A 21,836-nucleotide genomic window follows, 5' to 3' on the forward strand; every position below is an offset into this window, starting at 1 on the left:
CCCGCTTGTCTTTTCCAGTTATTGGCGGCGGGCTGGGGCTGGGGCTGGGGTATGATTTACAGAAAGCCTGACTTGGCACCTCTGACTGAGGCCCGAACCTCCCATGGGGCTGGCTCAGCGACCCGCAGGCCAGACTTTGGGGCCGGTGACTCCCGGCGAGCGGCCAGGGGACAGGCTCTCCCCGTCGCGCCCCAAGCAAGCCGGCCCGGCCTCGGGAGGGTCGGGTAGCGCAAAGGCGGCTCCTCCGCTCCTCAGCTCTGAGGGGACAGGAAACAGGGAAGTTTCAGGTCTGAGGTCCGAGGACAGCGCCGCCGGGATACGCTGCAGTGAGCGGCACTGAGCACCGGGTCTGAAAGCGGGGGGAGTCCCCTCAGAGGCGCAGCTCTGAGGCGGGAATTACGATCGGAGGCAGGGGCGTGACGCCGCCAGGAAAAGCCCAGCTCTGAAGAGAGGGGAACGCCCCCCAGCGTGCGCGGACGGGACCCAACGAAACGGGCTGGCGGAGAGGAGGCGCGAGCGGGGGAGCGGAGGCCGGAGGGGGGGGGGAGCGGAAGCCGGGGGGGGGGGGGAGCGGAGGCCGGTCCCCGGCAGCCCACCCGCCGCCCCAGTCCCAGAAGCAACACTCCGGCTCTGCGGGCGCCTCTCTCGGCCCCGCCCTAAAAGCCCGGGCTGGAGGCGGGCCGAAGCCGATAGCGTCCAATCACGGGCGGGAGATGCTCGGATACCGGCCAATGAGAGCGTGAGCGGCGGCCGCGCGCTGCTGCGTGTCTTCCCGACGCCCGCCGGGCCTGGAGGGTTCGGAGACGCCCCGGCTGGGCTGAGGCGCCCCCACCCGCCCGAACGCCAGGGGCGGCGCGTTCGGGTTTCACTCAGACAAGTTGCTACCCGCCGGGCCGGCGAGCTAGGCATCCGCCGAGCGCAGAGCGGCGGGACGGGGCGGCGTGGAGAAGGCAGTCCCTCCCTTTGAGTCATCTGCTTCTCCGACGGCTCCCGGTGGGCAGGACGCCTGGGGAAAGGCCACCGAGGCGTCTCACCACACACCTGAGTCCGGGCAGCCTGAACGGGTGGCCGGGAGACTTGGTTTGTGTCCCCAGACTTGGCGGTGCGACCTTGGGAAAGTCTTTGTCCACCTCCCTGCGCCTCCGTTTCCCCTTCGGGATCAAACGGGCTTGAACTAAAGGCTGTGTAACGAACACTGACGAATCTGGGTTCTGGAGCCAAGCTGCCTTCCTCTTAAGAATTGCTGTGAAGTTTGCGAAAATAAATGCACTTAAAGTAGTTCATAGTGCATGTTAGCTATTATCAATCCTTCTAGCATCAGAAGTCTAGGATTTACCCAGCATTTCTGTGCCAAAAGCAGAATCATCGCCCTGGCCGGCTTAGCTCAGTGGACAGAGTGTCGGCCTGCGGACTGAAGGGTCCCGGGTTCGATTCCGGTCAAGGGCACATGCCCAGGTTGCAGGCTCGATCCCCAGTAGGGGGCGTGCAGGAGGCAGCCGACCAATGATTCTCTCTCATCATTGATGTCTCTCTCTCTCCCTGCCTCTCTGAAATCAATAAAAACATATATATATTTTTAAAAAGCAGAGTCGTCAGGCCCAGTTCTGAGGAGCAGCTGATCTGCATGCTCATTGGGCCACCTGGCCTGGCTTCAAGGGGTCACCCCTCACCTGGCATGACTGGGGCAACTCAGTCCAGCCCCATCGGGTTCCCAGAGCCCAGGTATGGCCACACCCATGAGACTCACAACCAAGGGCTCTTATCAGAGCGGCAGTTCTACAGGGGAAGTGGCAGGACCACCGCGAGGCCTCCTGCGCCCTGTGTCCTCCCCTCCTTTCCTGGAAGTGTGTTGGGTTTCCAGCCCTGGCAGAGACTCTGGGCCGGGGCAAGTGACTCCCCCTCAGCTCTGAGAGTGACCCGGTTTCTCTCACCAGACAGGTCTGGTGACTTTCTCTTAAAGGGGTAGGTCCTGGGAAAGGAACGTCTTTCCTTTCTCTCAGCCTCCCTACACCATTCATGGTTGCCCTGTATGGGGAAAGAAATGAGCATGTTGGTGTTGAAGGATTTCAAAAGTACATGGTGTGGCCCTGGCTGGTTTGGCTCAGTGGATAGAGCGTCGGCCTGCGACGGAAGGGTCTCAAGTTCGATCGCCATCAAGGGCACATGCCCACGTTGCGGGCTGGATCCCCAGTAGGGGGCGTGCAGGAGGCAGCTGGTCAATGATTCTCTCTCATTATTGATGTTTCTCTTTCCCTCTCCCTCTCTGAAATCAATAAAATACATATTTTTAAAAGTATATGGTGTGGATTGCTCAGATGTGGAATCTAATTAACAAAATAAACTGATGAATAGAGTGGATCTAGACATGGAAGCATAGAATAGAGTGTGGAATCTTGGAGGGAAGGCGGGGGAAGGTGGGGGGGGGAGGTAATCAACCAAAGACCTTTATGCATATATGCATACCCCATGGATGCTGACAATGGGGAGATGGGGGCCTGGGGTGGGGGTGGGATGGGATGGACTGGAGGGGGACGATGGGGGGGAGGGGACATATGTAATACTTTCAACAGTAAAGATTTTTTTTTTTAAAGTTTATGATGTGGATTGGAACATCATCAAATCAGATGGCTAAATGTGAGCTGGCTTTGGCACCAGACCATGAGGGTCCCAGACCTTTTTATTTTTATGTTTTAATCTCTGTAAAACTTATTTTTTTTATTTCAGAGAGGGAGGAAGGGAAGGAGAGAAACATTCAACCAACTGAGCCAGGGGTCTGTAAAATGTTCTTACTATTACCCAGAGTGGGGTTTCCGTGAGTATTTCTTGCCATCTTTCCCTGGCCTAGATTGCTGTTTTAGAAATTTAGTTCTACTGCTAATGGGTACAGAGTTTCTTTTGGAGTGATGAAATGTTCCAGGTTTGTTTATTTTGCTTTAAAGTTGATTTTAGAGAGAGAAACATCAATTTGTAGTACCACTTATTTTTTTCATTCATTGCTTGATTCTTGTATGTGCCCTGGCTGGGGATCAAACCCACAACCTTGACGTATCAGGATGACACTCTAACCAACTGAGCTACCCAGCCAGGACAAAATGTTCTGGATTTACACTGGGGTAATATTTGTACAATTTTATGAATATATAAAAGACACTGAACTGTACACTTTAGAAGGATAAATTTTATAGTGTGTGAATTATATCTGTTTTAAAAATCAGTCCCAGAAGCCCTGGTCAGTGTGGCTCAGTTGGCTGAATGTCGTCTCATGCACTGAAAGGTCGCCGTTTCGATTCTCCACCAGGGCACATACCCAGATTGTGGGTTCAATCCTCAGTCAGGGTGCATATGGGAGGCAACTGATCAATGTTTCTCTCTCACAATGATGTTTCTCTCTCTCTCCCTCTCCCTTCTCTCTCTCTAAAAAAAATCAGTCCCAAAAGGCAAAGCAGGTTCCCCTGGAAATTTCATGGTGGCCATTCTCCCCTTCACACTATCCTTTCCACTTGAGCACCTGTTATAACCTCTAAATTTCAAAGCCCAGCTTCAGGTCAAAACGTGACTACCCAGCTTCCCTCTCCCTTTAACATATACAGAGCTTTGGATCTGTGCTCTCTTATCAACTCCTTTAATTTATATAGGTACATTCATTAAGTGCATTTATTCAGTTATGATTTCATATTGACTCGATTCTACCCCTGGGTTTGTAAGTATGTCCTGGGTTTATTTATTGTCTCCTCAGAAAGCTCTCTAAAAAAATAACTTTGTCCCATTATTCAAAAGTAACTTTGTCCCTTTCTTCCCCCAGTGTCTCAAGACTGTGTACACTCAAGCTGTCTCAAAAACTTGTGTCTCAAGGTTTTGTGTACAGAAAGGTGCTCAGAACTTAGTTTTAAAACCATCCTCCCAAATGCCTGGAAATCCGGTTTAGTGCCAGGTCCTCAGTTGTGGAAATAGAAATATAGCTGGTTCTGAGAGGAGGCAGGGCTATCTTCTAGACAGAGACCGGCTCACAGAGATTCAAATAATCCCAGTCCTATCCTTTCTGCACTGCCAGAGTACCTATCCTCCAGGAAATGGAGGCCCAGGGCTTACAAAGATCTTTCGCTCTCAAGAGTTTGATTGATATGGGGAAAATTTGCAACTTAAGGTTTTCTAGGGGAGATACCACTCTTAATTGGCTCTGTAGATCCACAGGTGATGGAGGGCAAGGCATTGGGTTCAAAGTGCCTTCCCAGAACCAACCAGGCACCCTAGGGAGGCCACTGTGGCTCCTTCTAGAAAGGCAAGATACTCCTATACACACACGTCCAAGGTCCAAATGTCCAGTGCCTTTTGGGGAAAACCTGATTTCAGATGCTTTCACCAAGATTGTTCTGACCAACAGTACCCCACTCCTGCTTCTTCCTAGAGAACAGAGTACTGTAACAATAGCAGTGGGCTCTGGCCGAGCAGCTTGGTTGGTTAGAGCATTGTTCCTACACGCCAAGGCTAGACTCCAAGGTCAGGCATTTAAAGAGTCAACCAATGAATGCATGAATAAGTGCAACAACAAATCAATGTCTCTCTCTCTCAAAATAATTTTTTTTAAAATAGCAACAGACATGACTGCTATTATCATCTTTGTTTTGCAGATGAAGAGAATGGGGCTCAGTGCAGCTAAATAACCTAATAATGTACCTGGGGAATGGAATGGATCTGACTCCAAAGTCCATGATTTTTAAACTACAACAGCTGTTTTCAAATTGTGTTCAGAGGGTTCCCCAGAAACTACCACAGGGCAGGAGACCAGTGGTCAGGGTTTCCCGTTTCCACATATGGCTACAATAGCCACACACATGTCTGTATTGTGAGTTAAAAATAAGCTTGAAAAGAACCGCATTATGCTATGCTGCCCTGCTTCTAAGAATCTAGAAAGACTTACTCTACTCTCAATCTAATGCCAGCCCAGGGCCCAGCAGAAAGGAATTGTCTTGAGAAAAAAACTGTAGTGGACCAATTTCCTGATCTTTACCAAGCTAAGGTTTCCTTAATGTGGTTACATTCTTTGTTCCTTTTCAATTCTTCACCTGTTCACAGGGTCTACTTATCCCCCAATCCTTGCTGTGTGTGTGGAGGGGGGGGGGAGGGGGAGGGGGGAAGGCAGGTTTCTGTGGAATAGGTCCCCCTCCTCTCAGAACCCCCCAGCCCCACCTACACAGTGAGTCAGGGGCCAGGAATGTCTGTGGGGGCAGTAGACAGGTATGTCAAAGGCTGATTCATCTCTCATCTCCACCCAATTTTCTCCTTACTGTTCTCTGGGAAATTTAACTCTTTGTCTGGAGATAAGAGGGAGATTCCAGACTCTGAACTCATGGAGTCTTCAATCTGTGGCTACATACAGTACTTCATACATCAGATTACGGCATTTAAGAAATATATGTTGAAAGAGAAGGTGGGAGGGAAGAATGGAGGGAAGGAGAAAGACACCCCCCCCCCCCTTTCTTTCTCCAGAATAAAGTCATCCTGAATTTCCTTTTCTGAATGTACAGGGGACAGATGTTTAAGTCAGAATAGATTGTGCAAACACTGGTATGCTTTGAGTTGGGAGAAATCTTACTCATGTCCCAATATCCCTTCTGTGCAGTTTATATGATTCCACAGAGCAATGTGCAGGTTCCAGGATGAATATACAGGAAGAGGGCTCCAATTAGTGTGAAGAAAGCTGTATTTGCACAGAAAGCACACTTCTTGAGATTTTGCGTTCATTTGGGATAGATTGAAGGGGCCTTTCATCTCCCTCCTCCACCATTGCTTCAGGGTTTTGGATGAGGAAAGAAATTTCCAGCTTTGCTCTGTATTTTAGTTCAGCACATTTTTATCAATATTCATCTTTCTTTTTCATCTTAGTTGGGCTCCAAGTCCCCAGCCCATCCCTTCACAGCTCCTCAGTCTTAAGCTCCCTGGACACCTGCACTTCTGGGGCTTCCTGGCAGGAAATGAAGGACAGTCCGTTGTAAATGAGACTTATGACTTCCCCTGGTCTCAGTAGGCCCAATGCCATTGAGATATGTGCTAATTTGGGACTCTTCCTTCTTCAGGGGATAGGAAGTCGGAGTGGGCAGCCCAGATCAGGCTGGGTAAAGGCTCAATGCACAGGGGCAAGAAAAGGGGAGGGGCAGGAAGGGGGCTACTCAGCTTGCTAGTTTCCTTCCAGACGTCTGGGGCAGTTGGGCCTCCCCACTACTTTCAAAAACCGGGTGGGCCTTGGTAATGCTGGGATGGGTCTGAAGTCACTCCCCTTCCCTTCTCAGGAGCCTTGAGAAAGGACAGAGACTCTCCAAGATCAACCTTCCCCCATCCCCTACTGGGATCAGGCTTCCTAACTCAGCCGACTGACTGGAGGGGAGCTTTTTCCTAATTCAGAAACAGTGGAGAGCAGACTGGCTGTGCTTTAGCTCTGTGGGACTCAAGGGCATCACCCTCACTCCTAAGCCTCTTTGGTCTAGAAGCCTTTGCAATTAACTGTGGTCTCTGATAAGTTCCAAATGCTATCTCCCAATTGTTGGAGCTCCAATTCAGAGCCAGGAAATGCATTTATCCTAATGTCGGTGATAAGCAGAGATGATCAAGAAGATCCCTTCTAAGGTACCTTAGGAGAGAGAGGCATTTTGAGGAAGTGTCTGTGAGATGTAAAGTGGCACTTTTCTGGAAGGCAAATGAATCCAGAACCTGGAAAACATCAGCTTTTTCATTTCTAGGATTTTATCATAAGTTAAAAGACAAAGACTCAGCCCTAGCCAGTGTGGCTCAGTTGGTTGGAGTGTCGTCCAGTTCACCAGAAGGTCCAGTGGGTTCGATTGCTGGTCAGGGCATATACCTAGATTGCAAGTTTGATCCCTGGTCCAGGCGTATGTGGGAAGCCACCAATCCATGTATTTCTTTCACATCTATGTTTCTCTTTCCCACTTTAAGATCAATTAAAAAAAAAAAGTTAAAGATTCAGACAGCACTATTTACAATAGCAAAAAATTGGTAACGACTTATAGGCTAACCATGGGAATTTGAGTAAGTAAACAATATTGTAGCCATACCACAGAATATTATCATGTAAACATTAAAAGGTCTTCATATTTTTAATTATATTAAATAGTGTCAACTAAAAAAGGCAGGTTACAAAGCAATAATATATCTTACATAAATGCTATAACTATCCCTCTGTATGTATAGAAAAATAAAATAAAATATACATTTCAATATAAAATTTGTTATAGATTATATTTTTATTTCTGTTATGGGATTATGAGCCTAATTTTATTTTCCAAGTTTTTCACTTTGCTATTTTTATCAGGAAATTAAATTTAAAAAAAAGAAATCTTAAGGACAGTTGCCCTATCCCAGCCATACTGGAGGACAGTTTTTCTCTTACCCTATACATTTCATGATGAACAGACCTCACCTGGAGCCCACAGTCCTTTTGGCACTGTGCTATCCCTCCCCAACATGAAAATCATTCTGCTATCAGTGGGAGGTGGAGAGAGCAACATCAGAGAAAACACCCTTGCTGTCATACCAATGCCTGAAAATAAAGTTTTGGATTATTCCATCCATGTCTACTCCATGACTGCAGAGAATAAATGCTCAGGGTGCTTGGATACGAGCCCATAAAGTTCTAATGACACCTCTCTCCAACTGGTTTGTTTTGGTGATAGCTGTGGCCTCCATGATGGAGTAAGCATCAAAACCCATGACCAGCCCTGGCTGGTTTGGTGCAATGGATAGAGTGTTGACCTGTGGACTGAAGGGTCCTGGGTTCGATTCTGGTCAGGGGCACATGCCCAGGTTGCACACTCGATCCCCAGTCGGGGTGTGTGGGAGACAGCCGATCAATGATTCTCTCATTGATGTTTCTCTCTCTTCCTTCCTCTCTGAAATCAATAAAAATATATTAAAAAAGAAAAACAGCCCTAACTGGTTTGGCTCAGTGGATAGAGCGTCGGCCTGCAGACTCAAGGGTCCCAGGTTCGATTCCGGTCAAGGGCATGCACCTTGGTTGCGAGCACATCCCCAGTGGGGGGTGTGCAGGAGGCAGCTGATCGATGTTTCTCTCTCATCAATGTTTCTAACTCTCTATCCCTCTCCCTTCCTCTCTGTAAAAAATCAATAAAATATATTTTAGAAAAAAGAAAAACAACCCAAGACCACAGCTATTGGTACTATTTTAAAAAACACAGCATCCATCCTCACTCTCTGATGAGGGATTTGTCCAGTGGCCACGGCATCAGGATTCCTGGGCTCCAGGCCCCATAGGTGACTCACAGCCAGCCGCAGGCTGTGACTCCTGGCCTCAGTTTCCCTGGCTTGCTTTGTTGATACTCTCTACCTACTGTGCAGGGTATTAATAGGAATGAGGTGCTTTGAACTCTGCAGATGAAAGAGTCTGAGGAAGCAGCACCCAATCATTATCCCCTATAAGGCTAGGCGTGGGAGCGGAGGTTGGCTCCTTTCATATTGTTCCAGCCACAGGAGCCTCCTCAGAGCCCTTCACTCTGCTCTGGCTGTCAAAGCTGGAAAGCAGAGCTGTCATTGCCATCTCAAGGCTACTTCTGAATAGATCTTCCTAAACCGCCCAAACCACCAGTGACCTATCTTCCCCTTGATTTGCGACTCAGTAATACTCTACAGGTGTCTAAATTCTTTCTTCCAACTGGCCTCAAATCCTGTGGGATACAGGCCATAATGTTTCACCATTAGTATCCGCAATTAAGAAGTCAGCAAAGTGAACTAGGAGAGAGCTAGGCTGACTGAAGTTCAAACTCATCTGTTTCCTTTATGTGTAAAGTGGGGCTTAGTAATAGTCCCAATCTTGTTTGTATCTCTAGAAGTTGCTGTGTGAACCACATGAGGACCATGTGTATGAAGGCACTTTGTAAAATGTCAAGCCCTTCATGGTGTGTTAACAGGACCAAGTATCTGCAAATAAGATTTCCGGTACAACAGCCATCTGTCCCTCTTGTGCTGCAAGCTACAACTGCAAAACTAGACCTGGGGTGCCACCTATTGGTTTCCAATATAAATTGCACCCAACCAGTTACAAGAAGAGCAAAGAAAGCAATCACCAGTATTTCCAACTTTAAACCACCTTAATTTTTGCCATGCCCCTCATGCCATATTATATACTTAATATTTTTCTTTAAACAATGCATTTTGTATAAATAATTTCATTTTAAAGTAAACTTTTAATCACTACTATAAATGGAAACTAGCTAGCACTTGCCAAAAATAGAATAAAAATGCAAAATGAATAATGAAAATGAAACATTGAGATCTAGCTAAGAAGTATCCCCTGTAAACCTCAAGCATCAGAATCAGTTAAAACTGGAGATTAACCTAAGTGCATCATTGGAGAATAAGTGTTAAACCTCCGGTAATATCCTGTTCTTTGGGGAAATACTGCCTTAGATGAAGAAATAGAACTCTTCTGAGGGAAGGTGACATTCACTCATTCTACCCCAGCTCCCTGGAAGGTTGAAGTAAGTTTGAAAGTCACAACATGTAGGAGAAAATAAACTCTTGTATTCACATTCCACAATAGTTTGAGAGGGGCCAGTGCTGAATTCCTGGTGGCAGTGCCCAGAGCTCATGAGCACCGAGGGTGTGGTGGGTGCTCTGCTTGCAGCATGTCTGACTTTTGGCCAGAAGTCCTTTGCAGGGCTGGGTGTCTCTTCATCAGCCTTCCAGCTCTGGCTGGGAGGACTGCTCTTGGGTCTACAGCCTGCTGAGCTGGGGCTACAGCTTTCTCCAGTGCTGGGTTATGTCTTGTTCTCCAGAGCCCAGCCTGTTGTTACAGATCCATGGCTTCTTGTTCCACTGACTGGTCTGAGGGTGCCAGGTACTTCTCCTGGATTCCCAGGGTGCTAAGAGATATGTCAAGGATCATAGCATGGGCAAGGGTGGGAAACTGGTCTGGGCAGGATCTGACCTCTACTGATGCCCGCCTTCCAACCATGTCTGGCAGAGTACTTCCATCCTTCTCCCTTCCTCATAATTATAGCTTCAGGCAACAGGGACCAATTGGGTCTGAGAAGCCTATCAAAGCAACGAGACTCAAATGCTCCTCTTCCCCGCATTGCTGAGGATCAAAAGACCAGAATGCTAACCCTTCAACTCTGTTGTTATGACACACACTCAGCGCCAGGCCATGGGGATTTAAATCCTGATTTTGCTGTGTCCTTTTTCTCATATGTAAACCAAGAGTTGTTATGAGGATCAAATGAGACAATGAATAGAGTGCTTAGCATGACACCTGGCAGACAGTAGGTGCTTAAGAAATGTTTGTGACTTCTCTTCTGCCAAAGGAGAGAACGCAAGTGAGCACAAAGAAAACAAAAAAATTTCTGCTTGGGCCATAGGGTGCCTTCTACCTCTCTGGGACAGCAGTAAGGACACAAATCAGATTCACGAAGACAAAGACCATGACACTGCTGATGGAACCCTGTGAGACTGGCTGGCCTGAGGTCAGGGTCTGGGGTCTGAGTGGGAGATAGGGGTTGACCATGTTGGCCACCATGGCTGCTCTACTAAATGACTCCAGTGTCAGCAACTGAGATTCTACAACCAGGGACACCGAGATTTGAACGGTTCTTCTAACACAAGCTGAGTGAGGGACGTTGGGGTCACCATTCTCAGAGCTCCAACTGCTTCATCTATAAAAGGGGATTGGATAAAAATTAAATAACATCCTGCAAATGGAGTATGTAGCCCACCAAATGATGTTCAGGTTAGACCTTCTTTACCATCTCATGGATCCACCCATCAAATCCATCTCAACCCGACACAAACTGACTCTGAACCTGTGCGCACTTCCCTTCACTTTTCCTCAGGAGGTAATGCCTTGTTCCTGTGCAAGTCAGTCCTGAGGATCATCTGCTTGTTTTGGAATATCAAACCTGCCTTATCTCTGGCCTGAAGCATACATTCCTGAGCAGGGCACATGAACCCGGAGTTCTCCTGCCTACCTCCTGGCACTATCACTGCTCCCCAGCCAGAAGTCCTATCCTGCCCACAAGTCACCATTCTACTTGCAAACCCCCCAAGACATGTCTCAATCTTAAACTCCTATGCCTTTGTATACATTGTTCTCTTTGCCTTGAATTCCCTTTTTCTCTTAATCAACTTGGCTAACCCTCACTTTGAGATGATGCAAATCAAATGTCACTACCACTTTGAAGCTTTCTTTACCAACTCACTCTTCAGTAGAGCTGATTTTCCCATCTTTATACCAATCCTGAATTGCCTAATACAGAAAATAAAGTTGAACCTTAAGAAAATTGGGATGGTAGAGGGGGGTAGAATCTAAAAGCAGCATAAATGTATATGGTGAGAAATACCTTTAAAATTCCTTTGTAAAGTATATAATTATCTAATCACTAGGCTGTACACCTGAAACCAATACAAAATAATATTGAAAGTAAACTGTAACTGAAAAATTAAAAACGAAAACAATTCAGGGAATCAGAACAATAACAAAACAAACCTTAAAATTCCTTAAATCACTTATTAAATACAGTATACATCAAGCATATCAAACTTGCGGCCCATCGGCTGCATGAGGCTCATGAGTATTTTTGCAGCCCAGCCAACATAACGGTATGTAAGAAACATTTTAATAAAAACTTCGTAACTTAATTATTACAATATCCTGTTATACATAATTATTAATAACAAACTACAATGTTCGCTAATGACTGATTACTGTAATTGTGTTGCATTCACTTCCCTTATGTGCCTTAAGTGCAGGTGCACCATTTCTCTCCACTAATACCAGCAGCGAATATTTTAGCAGCCGATTGCCACGTCATTAGTCCTGTACTGACTTGTTTGGTGTGCGCAACAGGAAATATTTCGCTTTAGGAGAGCAAGGAAAATAGGTTTATTTGCATTATACTTATTAATTTGTGCAGTTATTCAGTGTCTGGTAAGTTAATGATCAAGAAAAAAATATTGAGAGAAACCAAGATGGCGGCATAGGTTAACGCGGGAGATTGCTGCCTTGAACAACCAATTCAAAAATACACCTAAAGACGGAACGGACATCATCCAGAACCACAGGAAGGCTGGCTGAGTGGAAATTCTACAACTAGGAGGAAAGAGAATATCATACCCAGACTCAGAGGAGGCGCAGTGCTGAAGTGAAATACTCAGAAACTGCCGATAAACTTAATGAGATCTACAAGAAATCTTATGAGACCCTCGATGTTGTGATAAAGAACCAACTAGAAATTAAGCATACACGGACTGAAATAACAAATGTTACACAGACACCCAACAGCAGACCAGAGGAGCGCAAGAATCAAGTCAAAGATTCGAAATGCGAAGAAGCAAAAAACACCCAACTGGAAAAGCAAAATAAAAAAAGAATCCGAAAATACGAAGATAGTGTAAGGAGCCTCTGGGACAGCTTCAAGCGTACCAACATGAGAATTATAGGGGTGCCAGAAGATGAGAGAGAGCAAGATATTGAAAACCTATTTGAAGAAATAATGACAGAAAACTTCCCCCACCTGGTGAAAGAAATAGACTTACAGGTCCAGGAAGCGCAGAGAACCCCAAACAAAAGGAATCCAAAGAGGACCACACCAAGACACATCATAATTAAAATGCCAAGAGCAAGAGACAAAGAGAAAATCCTAAAAGCAGCAAGAGAAAGAAACTCAGTTACCTACAAGGGAATACCCATACGACTGTCAGCTGATTTCTCAACAGAAACTTTGCAGGCCAGAAGGGAATGGCAAGAAATATTCAAAGTGATGAATACCAAGAACCTACAACCAACATTACTTTATCCAGCAAAGCTATCATTCAGAACTGAAGGTCAGATAAAGAGCTTCACAGATAAGGAAAAGCTAAAGGAGTTCATCACCACCAAACCAGTATTATATGAAATGCTGAAAGGTATCCTTTAAGAAGAGGAAGAAGAAGAAAAAGGTAAAGATACAAATCATGAACAACAAACATGCATCTATCAACAAGTGAATCTAAGAATCAAGTGAATAAATAATCTGGTGATCATAATAGAATCAGGGACATAGAAAGGGAATGGACTGACTATTCTTGTGGGGGAAAGGGGTGTGGGAGATGCGGGAAGAGAGTGGACAAAAATCGTGCACCTATGGATGAGGACAGTGGATGGGGAATGAGGGCAGAGGGTGGGGCGGGAACTGGGAGGAGGAGAGTTATGGGGGGAAAAAAAGAGGAAAAAATGTAATAATCTGAACAATAAAGATTTAATTTAAAAAAAAAGAAAAAAATATTAATTTTTATTAAAATGTTCTATTATTTTATGTTAATAATTACTCATTTATTTCAGCCCTTTGTATTCAGCATGTTTCTACTGAAATAAACCTATGTTTCTATGAAGATTAAAGCTGCTTTTCTTGTGGCCACATAAACTTAAACCTTGTTTATTTGGCCCGTATTAGCCTTTTGAGTTTGACATGCTTGGTGTACATGGTTTTATGAGTAGAATGTGACAGCATAAAGTCATGTACATTGTGCAAAATATCACAACTCTATTGAAAGTACCCCTCCCCTTTTTTGCTGAGTACATGCCATTGAATTTGCCATAAGCAGCAAGTTGTGTGAGGCAGGTCCTTATATCCTTTCTTCAGGTACTTATTGCACACTCTAGTGCCATCATCTGTAACTAGTCTACTTCCCCGTGAACTTTGTTTCCCATGTGTGAAAGGGCCTGACACAGATCAGTAAGTGTTGGATGGAACTATTTTCCTCCCTACACAAGGACTCTGGAGTGCACCCCCCCACCCCTGCCTTGTCTCCAGCAGTGTAAATGCCCAATCTCTGAAACCAGCCTAGAAAGCCTGTCCTACCTCACATGCAGCCTCTGTGACATGAGAGACACCTACACATGACCTCAGCTCTACCCCCACTGGTCCAGTTTAGAAGGTCTAGCTGCCTCCCAGACAGCTGACTGTCCCAGATCCCCCTCAAGCATGGCACATCTGCTAGCTCCCATCCCTTCCATCTCCGTGACAAACTGACAAACCTTCCTCTTTCTTTTCTTACCTCAGTGACTAGCACAACCACTCATACCACTATCTAAGCCAGAAATCGGCAGTCTGAATTCTGCTCTACCTCTACCTTATAACCATCTATCACCTTAATATTTTTCCAATTCACACACTTCTATTCTCACTACTGTTTCATCTCTTCTCTTCTAGAAACTGTAATCACTCTCTTTCCCCCCATCACATCCCTTAAATGCATTTCCCACACTTGGAGGGGCTTTTCAAGAATGTACATTTGTTCATGCCACACTCTGAGCAACACCACTATGCTGGTCCTGCTGCTTGCCCATGAGCCGAAGTCCACATTCCTTAGCAGGGCACTGAAGCACCCCCATTGCCAGCCTGCACCCCCTCCTTTCCCCTTCACACTCAAGACACCGGGCAAACTGAACCCTTTACCTCTCTCAAAACCAATGCCCTTTCATTCCTGGGTCTCTGTATTTTTGCTCCTTCTGATTAGTATCTTCCCTTGTCCTAAGGTACAACCAACCCTGAAGCTGTCTAAGGGGCCAGCCTTTGAACATGAAAGAGTCACCAGGGAGCCCAATTGGTCAAAATGAATCAGACATCTACAAAGGTATAAGTAGCTATTCCTGAGTCCCACACACTACCCCACCCTCCATCCCCATTGGCTGTGGCTAAGAGGCTATCGAGCAAGGATACGAGGAGAAATGGAAGTCAGCTCCCATTGCAGCAGACATCATGGCCTCCAGGCTTCGCTGCTCTTGGACCCCGAAGCAGTAGCCATTGGCTTTATCCACAGCCTGCAGGACTCGCTGGACACTCTCCTTGTCCTGGGCAGGGAAGAGAAAAACAGCTCTGAGACTGAAACAGGGGTGTGGAATTGAAGTTGTACCAAACTGCTTGCAGCCCCCAACCCCCACCTCAATCTTGCCTCATGAAGTCTCTGTATATGCAGCTTCATTGGCCTGAAGTAGTTCTACCTGTTCCCAGAGGCCTGGCTACATCCCATTTTTCTGACCACCACCCCGCCTAATTTAGAATAGGTAAGCTCTTCTATGCACAACCATAGTCCCCTGGATTTATTCCTATTGTAGCTCTGATCCTACCGTCTAACTACTACAAGTTATTAACTCATCTGCCTCCCCTACTCGACTAATCTGCAAGGTTGAGGTATTCCCAGTGCCTGGCACAGTACTTAGCTAGCAGTAGGCACCGAATAAATATGCATGTAACCTATTTATTCATCCACAGAAAAGTAATAAGAACAATTCATACATCACATGATAGGGAGGAAAGATCAAAATAATGCATTAAAGCCCTGGCCGGTGTTTCTCGTTAGAGAGTCAGCCCTCGCACTGAAGGGTCACAGGTTCGATTTTGGGTCAAGAGCACATACCTGTGTTGCATGTTTGATCCCTGACCCCGGTTAGGGGGTGTGCGGGAGACAAATAATTGATATGTCTCTCTCTCTCTCTTTTTTTTTTTTAAATATATTTTATTGAGTTTTTACAGAGAGGAAAGGAGAGAGATAGAGAGTTAGAAACATCGATGAGAGAGAAACATCGACCAGCTGCCTGCACACTCCCCACTGGGGATGTGCCCGCAACCAAGGTACATGCCCTTAACCGGAATCGAACCTGGGACCTTTCAGTCCGCAGGCCGATGCTCTATCCACTGAGCCAAACCGGTCTCGGCGATATGTCTCTCTTATACTGATGTTTCTCTCTGTCTCCCCCTCCCTCCCGTACACTCTCTCTAAAAATCAATGGAAAAAATATCCTTGGGTGAGGATTAATAACAACAAGGTATTACAGTTCTTACCACAATGCCTAGTTTAGAAAACCTGGCCCTCGCCGGTTTGGCTCAGTGGATAGAGCGTCAGCCTGCAGACTGAAGGGTCCCAGGTTCGATTCCGGTCAAGGGCACATGCCCAGGTTGCCGCTTGATCCCCAGTGGGGGGAATGCAGGAGGCAGCTGATCAATTATTCTCTCTCATCATTGATGCTTCTATCTCTCTCTCCCTCTCCCTCTCCCTCTGAAATCAATAAAAATAAAAGAAAAAAAGAAAATTATTTAAAAAAACAAAACTGCCCTAGCCGGTTTGGCTCAGTGGATACATCATTGGCCTGTGGACTGTAGGGTCCCGGGTTCGATTCTGGTCAAGGGCATATGCCTGGGTTTCGGGCTCGATCCCAGTGTGGAGTGTGCACAAGACAGCCAATCAATGATTCTCTCTCATCACTGATGTTTCTCTCCTTTCCTCTCTGAAATCAATAAAAATATATTTTAAAAAAGAGAAAACCTGCAGTAAGTGGTAGCTAGGATTAATATCATAGGTTTAACCTCATTTTTAGAGAAGAGTGTGGCATTAAAAAGGGAAGAGACAAGTTTGCTCAAGTCCACGTACTGCAGATAGGACTCAAACATGCACGGGAGTCTCCCAGGTTATCTTTGCAGGGTGAAGGTGAGAGGCACAGGGACTGGGTACTACTTTGCAAAGTCAATAAGCAGTTGCTCATCTTGAAGGAGCCTGAGAGACTTATCCCTGACCTTGATCAAGTTCCTTGCTGGTGACTTTCAGGGAACATGTGGAGAGGACCCAGCAACACAGAATAGATAAGGCCAAACCTCTTTAGTGGAATCCTGCCCATCAGAGCCCCTGGTACCAAAACCAAGGGGACCGAAAGATAGCATGACCTAGGACAAAGACCACTGTTTGAGCCCTCAAAGCCTCCTGTACTCTTGGCATGGAGAGGTCCAAGGCACTGTCAGAGCCTATAGTCAAGGGAATAGGCCTCTTAGTCCATGGTACCTGGATGTTGAGAGGAATGAAGGAGACCAGGCTGTAGTCTTCAATGAGCTGCACCAATTTCTCATTGAGCTGACGATAGTGGCGGAAGAAAGGGTCAGAAGCCAGGTGGTCAAGCAAGTAGGAGAGGTCCAGGACCTCTGTGTAGTAGTCCAGGTTGAAGGCTAAGGAGAGAAACCAGTCAGGAACAGGTGGCATCAGGCTAAAGCCCCAAGGACAGAAACCATTATTTTTTCTTCCTTCCTCTGCCTTCATTCTCTCACTGGCTGGTTCCGTCATTTACTAGCGCTATGGACAGATACCCACCTCATGGGACTGCTATGAGAATTAAATGCTATGAACCTTGTGCCTGGTACAAAGAAGTGCTTGATCAGTGGTAGCAAATAATGATACCGAACATGTACCAGGTACAGTGCTTGGTGCCGCCTTCATGAAGCTCAGAGTCAGGTAGTACCCCAAGGACCCAGCACACACTGTAAGGACTTTAGCAGGGTGGTGTCTGGGTAAATCTCTTTCCCTTTCTGGGCCAGTTCCTTCTTAATGTAAAATGAGCAAACCAAACTAGATGACTCTGGGGTTTCTGACTCAGTTCTATGTCTACAAACTTCCCATTAAGAGAAGTAAAGTGGGCTTGCACTGCCCATTTCAGCCTGGAAAACTCAAGTGGTTGGGCTACTCGGCAGGTGAGCCAAGGAAACAGGCTGTCAGAGATGATCCACTCACTCGTGTGCTCTGACTTCCATGCTCTAATCAGCTCTAATCAGAAACTGACACCACTACAAGGAAGAACGTCCTGAGCATTCCAACAAACTTCTTGGGTTGCTTGACAGGTAGGTTTCTCAATGAGAATTAATAAACTGGAGCCAGGTACACTTGGGTTTAGATTTCACCTCAGCTAACATACTAGCTGTGTGATTCATGTAAGGCAGGGGTCCTCAAACTTTTTAAACTTTTTCACTGCCCCTCAGACCGTTGGAGGGCCGGACTATAGTTAAAAAAAACTATGAACAAATTCCTATGCACACTGCACATATCTTATTTTGAAGTAAAAAAACAAAACAAAACGGGAACAAATACAATATTTGTATTTGCATGTGGCCCTTGGGCCGTAGTTTGAGGACCCCTGATGTAAGGCCTCAATGGCCTCATCTGATCTGCTAACCAGCCTTTTGTGAGGATGCCTATCAAGAGTCAGAGCTAGGAAGGTTAAAGACCACCATGTAGCTGTTTCCTCCACCTGGTGGGGGCTGTGAAGGGGGTGAGAAGCTTTGGATGACTACAAATTTGCACATAGGTAAAATGGGGCTTCTGGGCTTGCCAAAGGATGGACCAGGACTCTGACCAGGAAGTGCTGACATCCCTCCATGTCCTGCCTTTGCTGGACAAGGCCCTTACAATCACTCTCCCAATGACTTCCCTTACTGCTCACTTCAGCTGTTCTTTGTGGCTAGAGATGCTATTTAGGGAACTGATGCCCCAGCTCAGCAGAGCACTAATATTGCAGGAAAGAAATGCTGGCCATAGGGTCCTTATTCAACTCCCCTGCCTCAGCAGCCTGCTTTTTCCTCAATCTTCTCCACCTTGACAAATGGCACCCTCATTTGTACACTGGCTCAGTCAGAAACCTGAGTGTCATTCTTAATTTCTCTGTCTCCAGGTCCAATGCACAAACAAATCCTATTTTTTTTTTTAATATGTTTTACTGATTTCTTAAAGACAGGAAGGGAGAGGAATAGAGAGCTAGAAACATCGATCAGCTGCCTCCTGCACACTCCCTTGACCAGAATCGAACCTGGGACCCTTCAGTCCGCAGGCCAATGCTCTGTCCATTGAGCCAAACCGGTTAGGGCCAAATCCTATTTCTTGAGCAAGTTTTGAATCTCATTTTCTCCATTCCCACCACCACTGCTGTTGGGGTCCATCCCCAGCAGGTCCAGGGGTTCCCATAGGTGTGGACGGAGTCGGCGAAGAAGGAAGGACACGGAGGCAGCGTTCAGTTGATCATCATAGCGATGTTCTCTCTCCAGGATCTCCAGCCAAGTTCTGTCTTTTTTCTTCTTCTTCCTGTTCTACGTTTTTATTAACATGACTTTTTAAAAACAAGCATCCATACCAGTGCTGGGGCTGAGAGCGGGAGGAGAGGGGCGGGGGGGAACTGGGCACGAGGAAGGAGTTCTGCTTTATTGGTAATAAAGCTCCAGGTTCATCCCATCATGGATCTCATAGTCGCTCAGAGAAACGTGGTCCTTAAAGATCGTGTACCACTTCTTCAGCACAATCTTATTCCAACGGGTCCCCGTCTGGGCGGGGATCAGCTTCTTCAGGTCCCCGATGGTGTCATTGGTGTTGCACTTCACTCGGACCTTCTTCCCCAGACGGTCGTTGCAAACCACCTCTATCATACTCGAATCGCCTCGAACCAGCTGATGCCACCTCGTTGATCGATCCAAGTTCTGTCTTTATTGTCTTGTTACATTTGTATTTATACCAGTTGATTTTAATCCTATCAATTCTATTCGAAAGGTTAGGGCGTTTCTTATCTCCACTCCAAGGTTACTCTATTGTTCTATTAAGCTACAAGGGAGTAACTGAAGAAGATTATCCTAAGTAAAGATTATGTAGCTTAAGCATGATTGTTCGTAGTTAAAGTGATTAACTACCCGCTTGGCACTTAGTTAAGGGGTTTTATTCCCTCCCTAACTCCAGGGAAAAATCCTCACCTGGGAAACAACCTTTCTCGGGGAGGTGGTCCTGTTTAAAACACATAGCGTTAAGAGGGGGAGCAAACATATGCCATATACGCCAGGTCCCTTGAAACATAAGCTATGCAGATGTTTCTTCCCTGCAGCGACTGTGTCAAGCAGCAAGGGTGGACCGGCTTCCAGCACACTGCTTGGGCTGCTACAAAAATACAAAAGGAGCTGTTTTCATTCTTGCCCCTTTCAATTCATTCACAAAGCAGCCAGAATGACCTTTTCAGTTTGTGTTATTCCCTAGCTTAATATTCATCAATGACTTGCCTCTGTGTCTAAATAGTACAAGTTTTGGTCCCTGCCAACCTCTCTGTCCTCATTTCCTACCACCCTTCCCCTAAACACTGTCTCAGCTACCCTGCCCCCACCTTCCTTGGAAACAAAAAACTCTTTGCTACCTGAGGGCCTTTACTCACTACTAGTCCCTCTGCTTGGAACAGTTCGCCCTTAGCTGGCTCCTCACCATTCAGTTCTCAGCTCAGATGGCACTGCTCACTCCCCACCACTCACTGTCCCATCATTTTGTTTTAATTCCTTCATAATACACATTACCATCTATAGTTTCCTTGTCCCCCCGAAACTCAGAACAGTAAATGGGACAAAATAAATGGGTAGGGGTCAGCACCTGACTGTGGCTATGATCACCAGGCCATGCATGGTCCCTGGAGGAAACTTCCTTCACCTGAGATCTCTGCTTCACTCCAGCCCAGTCACTGGCCTACACCTTGCCTGGCCCAGACAGGAGCACTTACCTAGCTTCCCATAGTGCTCAATGAGGTCCATCTTGGAGAGGAGGTTGACGTGGGGCAGCTCTACGTGCAGCATGGTGGCCAGGGAGGTACACAGTACTGAAATGAACTTGGCGGGGTCTGTGCAGTAGTGAGAATCTACCAGGTGGACAGCAGTCAGCTGGGAGGGGAGGGAGAGACAGGATGAGAGTGGCCTGAGGAGGTAGGGAACATCAGGGCCTATATCTCTCCCCCATCAGATTAGGAGTGCCTGAGGACAGAGTGCCAGTCTTCCCCATTAGTCTTTTCCTTCTGTTTCATTCTAATGCCGCACTCATTCCCTTCTCCCAGGAGATATGGGCATTTTTCTTAGAAGATGCCTTGGGCTGAGCCTCCCAGTGGGCAACTGGTTCAATTCCCACTACATCTGACTCCAATCTTTCACTTACTTTTGCCCCCAACTCACAACAATTGCCATGCTGTTTTCCACATAACTCCTTCCATACTTCTAATAATCCCAAATTGGGTGCTAACACATCCATTTACAGATGAGAAAACTGAGATTCAGAAAGATAAACTGACTTGCCCAGGATCACACAGTGAGTCAATGGCAGAGCCAGAATTCGAAATTATACCAGTTATAGTCCAAAGCAACTCTGCCCTTGCCTCGCTGTGTGTGGCATGCCCTCCCTGTCTTAGTTCCTTCATCTGCAAAATGGGCCGGCCCGACCCAAGACGCACCCTGAGGTCCCACTGGGCCATCTGGGAGAAGATGCTGCGCAAGGAGCCATGGTGCGTGCAGAGCTCCACTTGGCCTGGGCAGTCGAAGAGGAAGTAATGGCCGCGGAGGGGGTCAAGCTTGGCACGCAGCCAGTCCAGATTGGCCTCCAGGTACTCCATGCAGTACAGCAGGCCGCCGTTGGGCCCCAGCCGCAGGGCGTCCATCACGTCGCTCAAACCCACCAGCTCGCTCACGTCCACGGCGCACTCGTACGGCAGCCCCTCGTTGGCCGGGTCCAAGTTCACTACCGCCACGCGCCGGCCCATCGCGCGCAGGAACTCGCTCATGCCCAGGCAGTATGTGGTCTTTCCCGAGCCCGGCGGGCCGATCACAGCCTGTCCAAAGGCCGGCGTCCGAGCGGCCCCCGCCATGGGTGGCACTCGGCCCCGTGCGCAGCAGGAAAGCTCGGCGGGGAAACAAGGCGGGCGACGCGCCAGAGACAAGAGGGCGTCGGGATCCCCAACGTGCTCTTCGGGGGGTGGCGCGGTGCCGGTGCCCCGGAGTTGCCGACGGTGGACCAGCAGGAAGCCGGGCAACGCGGAGTGAACAGCCCGGTACTGAGCGCACCAGCAACTTCCGGAAGACGTCGGAAATGACAGGGTCCCGGAGAGGAAGTCCCGCCCTCACGGTGACGACACAGCTTAGCGCCAAAGGTCGTGGCGGCGCGCAGCATTTCACCAGCAGCGAGGAGATGGGTTGGGGTATGGGGCAAGGAAACTTTTTCGGGATTTACCCAACCTT

General features: G+C 47.1%; 2 protein-coding genes across 3 annotated transcripts; both read right to left on the reverse strand.

Annotated features, from left to right (window-relative positions):
* Nucleotides 1–6,181: 6,181 nt before the first annotated feature.
* GPN2 (GPN-loop GTPase 2) lies at nucleotides 6,182–21,729 on the reverse strand. 2 transcript variants are annotated; one of them, XR_004973960.1, is made up of 6 exons: nucleotides 21,056–21,729; nucleotides 20,339–20,495; nucleotides 16,837–16,997; nucleotides 14,724–14,854; nucleotides 9,557–9,890; nucleotides 6,182–6,941 (listed from the first exon to the last, which is right to left on the reverse strand). XR_004973960.1 is itself a non-coding variant. In XM_036348791.1 (5 exons), the coding sequence occupies exons 1-5, from the start codon at nucleotides 21,464–21,466 to the stop codon at nucleotides 9,818–9,820; spliced, it is 933 nt and encodes a 310-aa protein (XP_036204684.1). In that variant the 5' UTR covers nucleotides 21,467–21,729; the 3' UTR covers nucleotides 9,530–9,817. The 2 variants fall into 2 exon arrangements, 1 of the variants encoding a protein (XP_036204684.1); XM_036348791.1 differs by lacking the exon at nucleotides 6,182–6,941 and having other exon boundaries at nucleotides 9,530–9,890.
* Nucleotides 17,010–19,408, reverse strand: LOC118675889 (ubiquitin-like protein 5). Its single transcript, XM_036348792.1, has one exon. It carries the CDS (start codon nucleotides 19,233–19,235, stop codon nucleotides 19,014–19,016), a length of 222 nt encoding a protein of 73 aa, XP_036204685.1. The 5' UTR covers nucleotides 19,236–19,408; the 3' UTR covers nucleotides 17,010–19,013.
* Nucleotides 21,730–21,836: the final 107 nt, after the last annotated feature.

The sequence above is a fragment of the Myotis myotis genome, unplaced genomic scaffold (assembly GCF_014108235.1).
Source record: "Myotis myotis isolate mMyoMyo1 unplaced genomic scaffold, mMyoMyo1.p scaffold_m19_p_2, whole genome shotgun sequence".
NCBI classification, from domain to species: Eukaryota; Metazoa; Chordata; class Mammalia; order Chiroptera; family Vespertilionidae; genus Myotis; species Myotis myotis.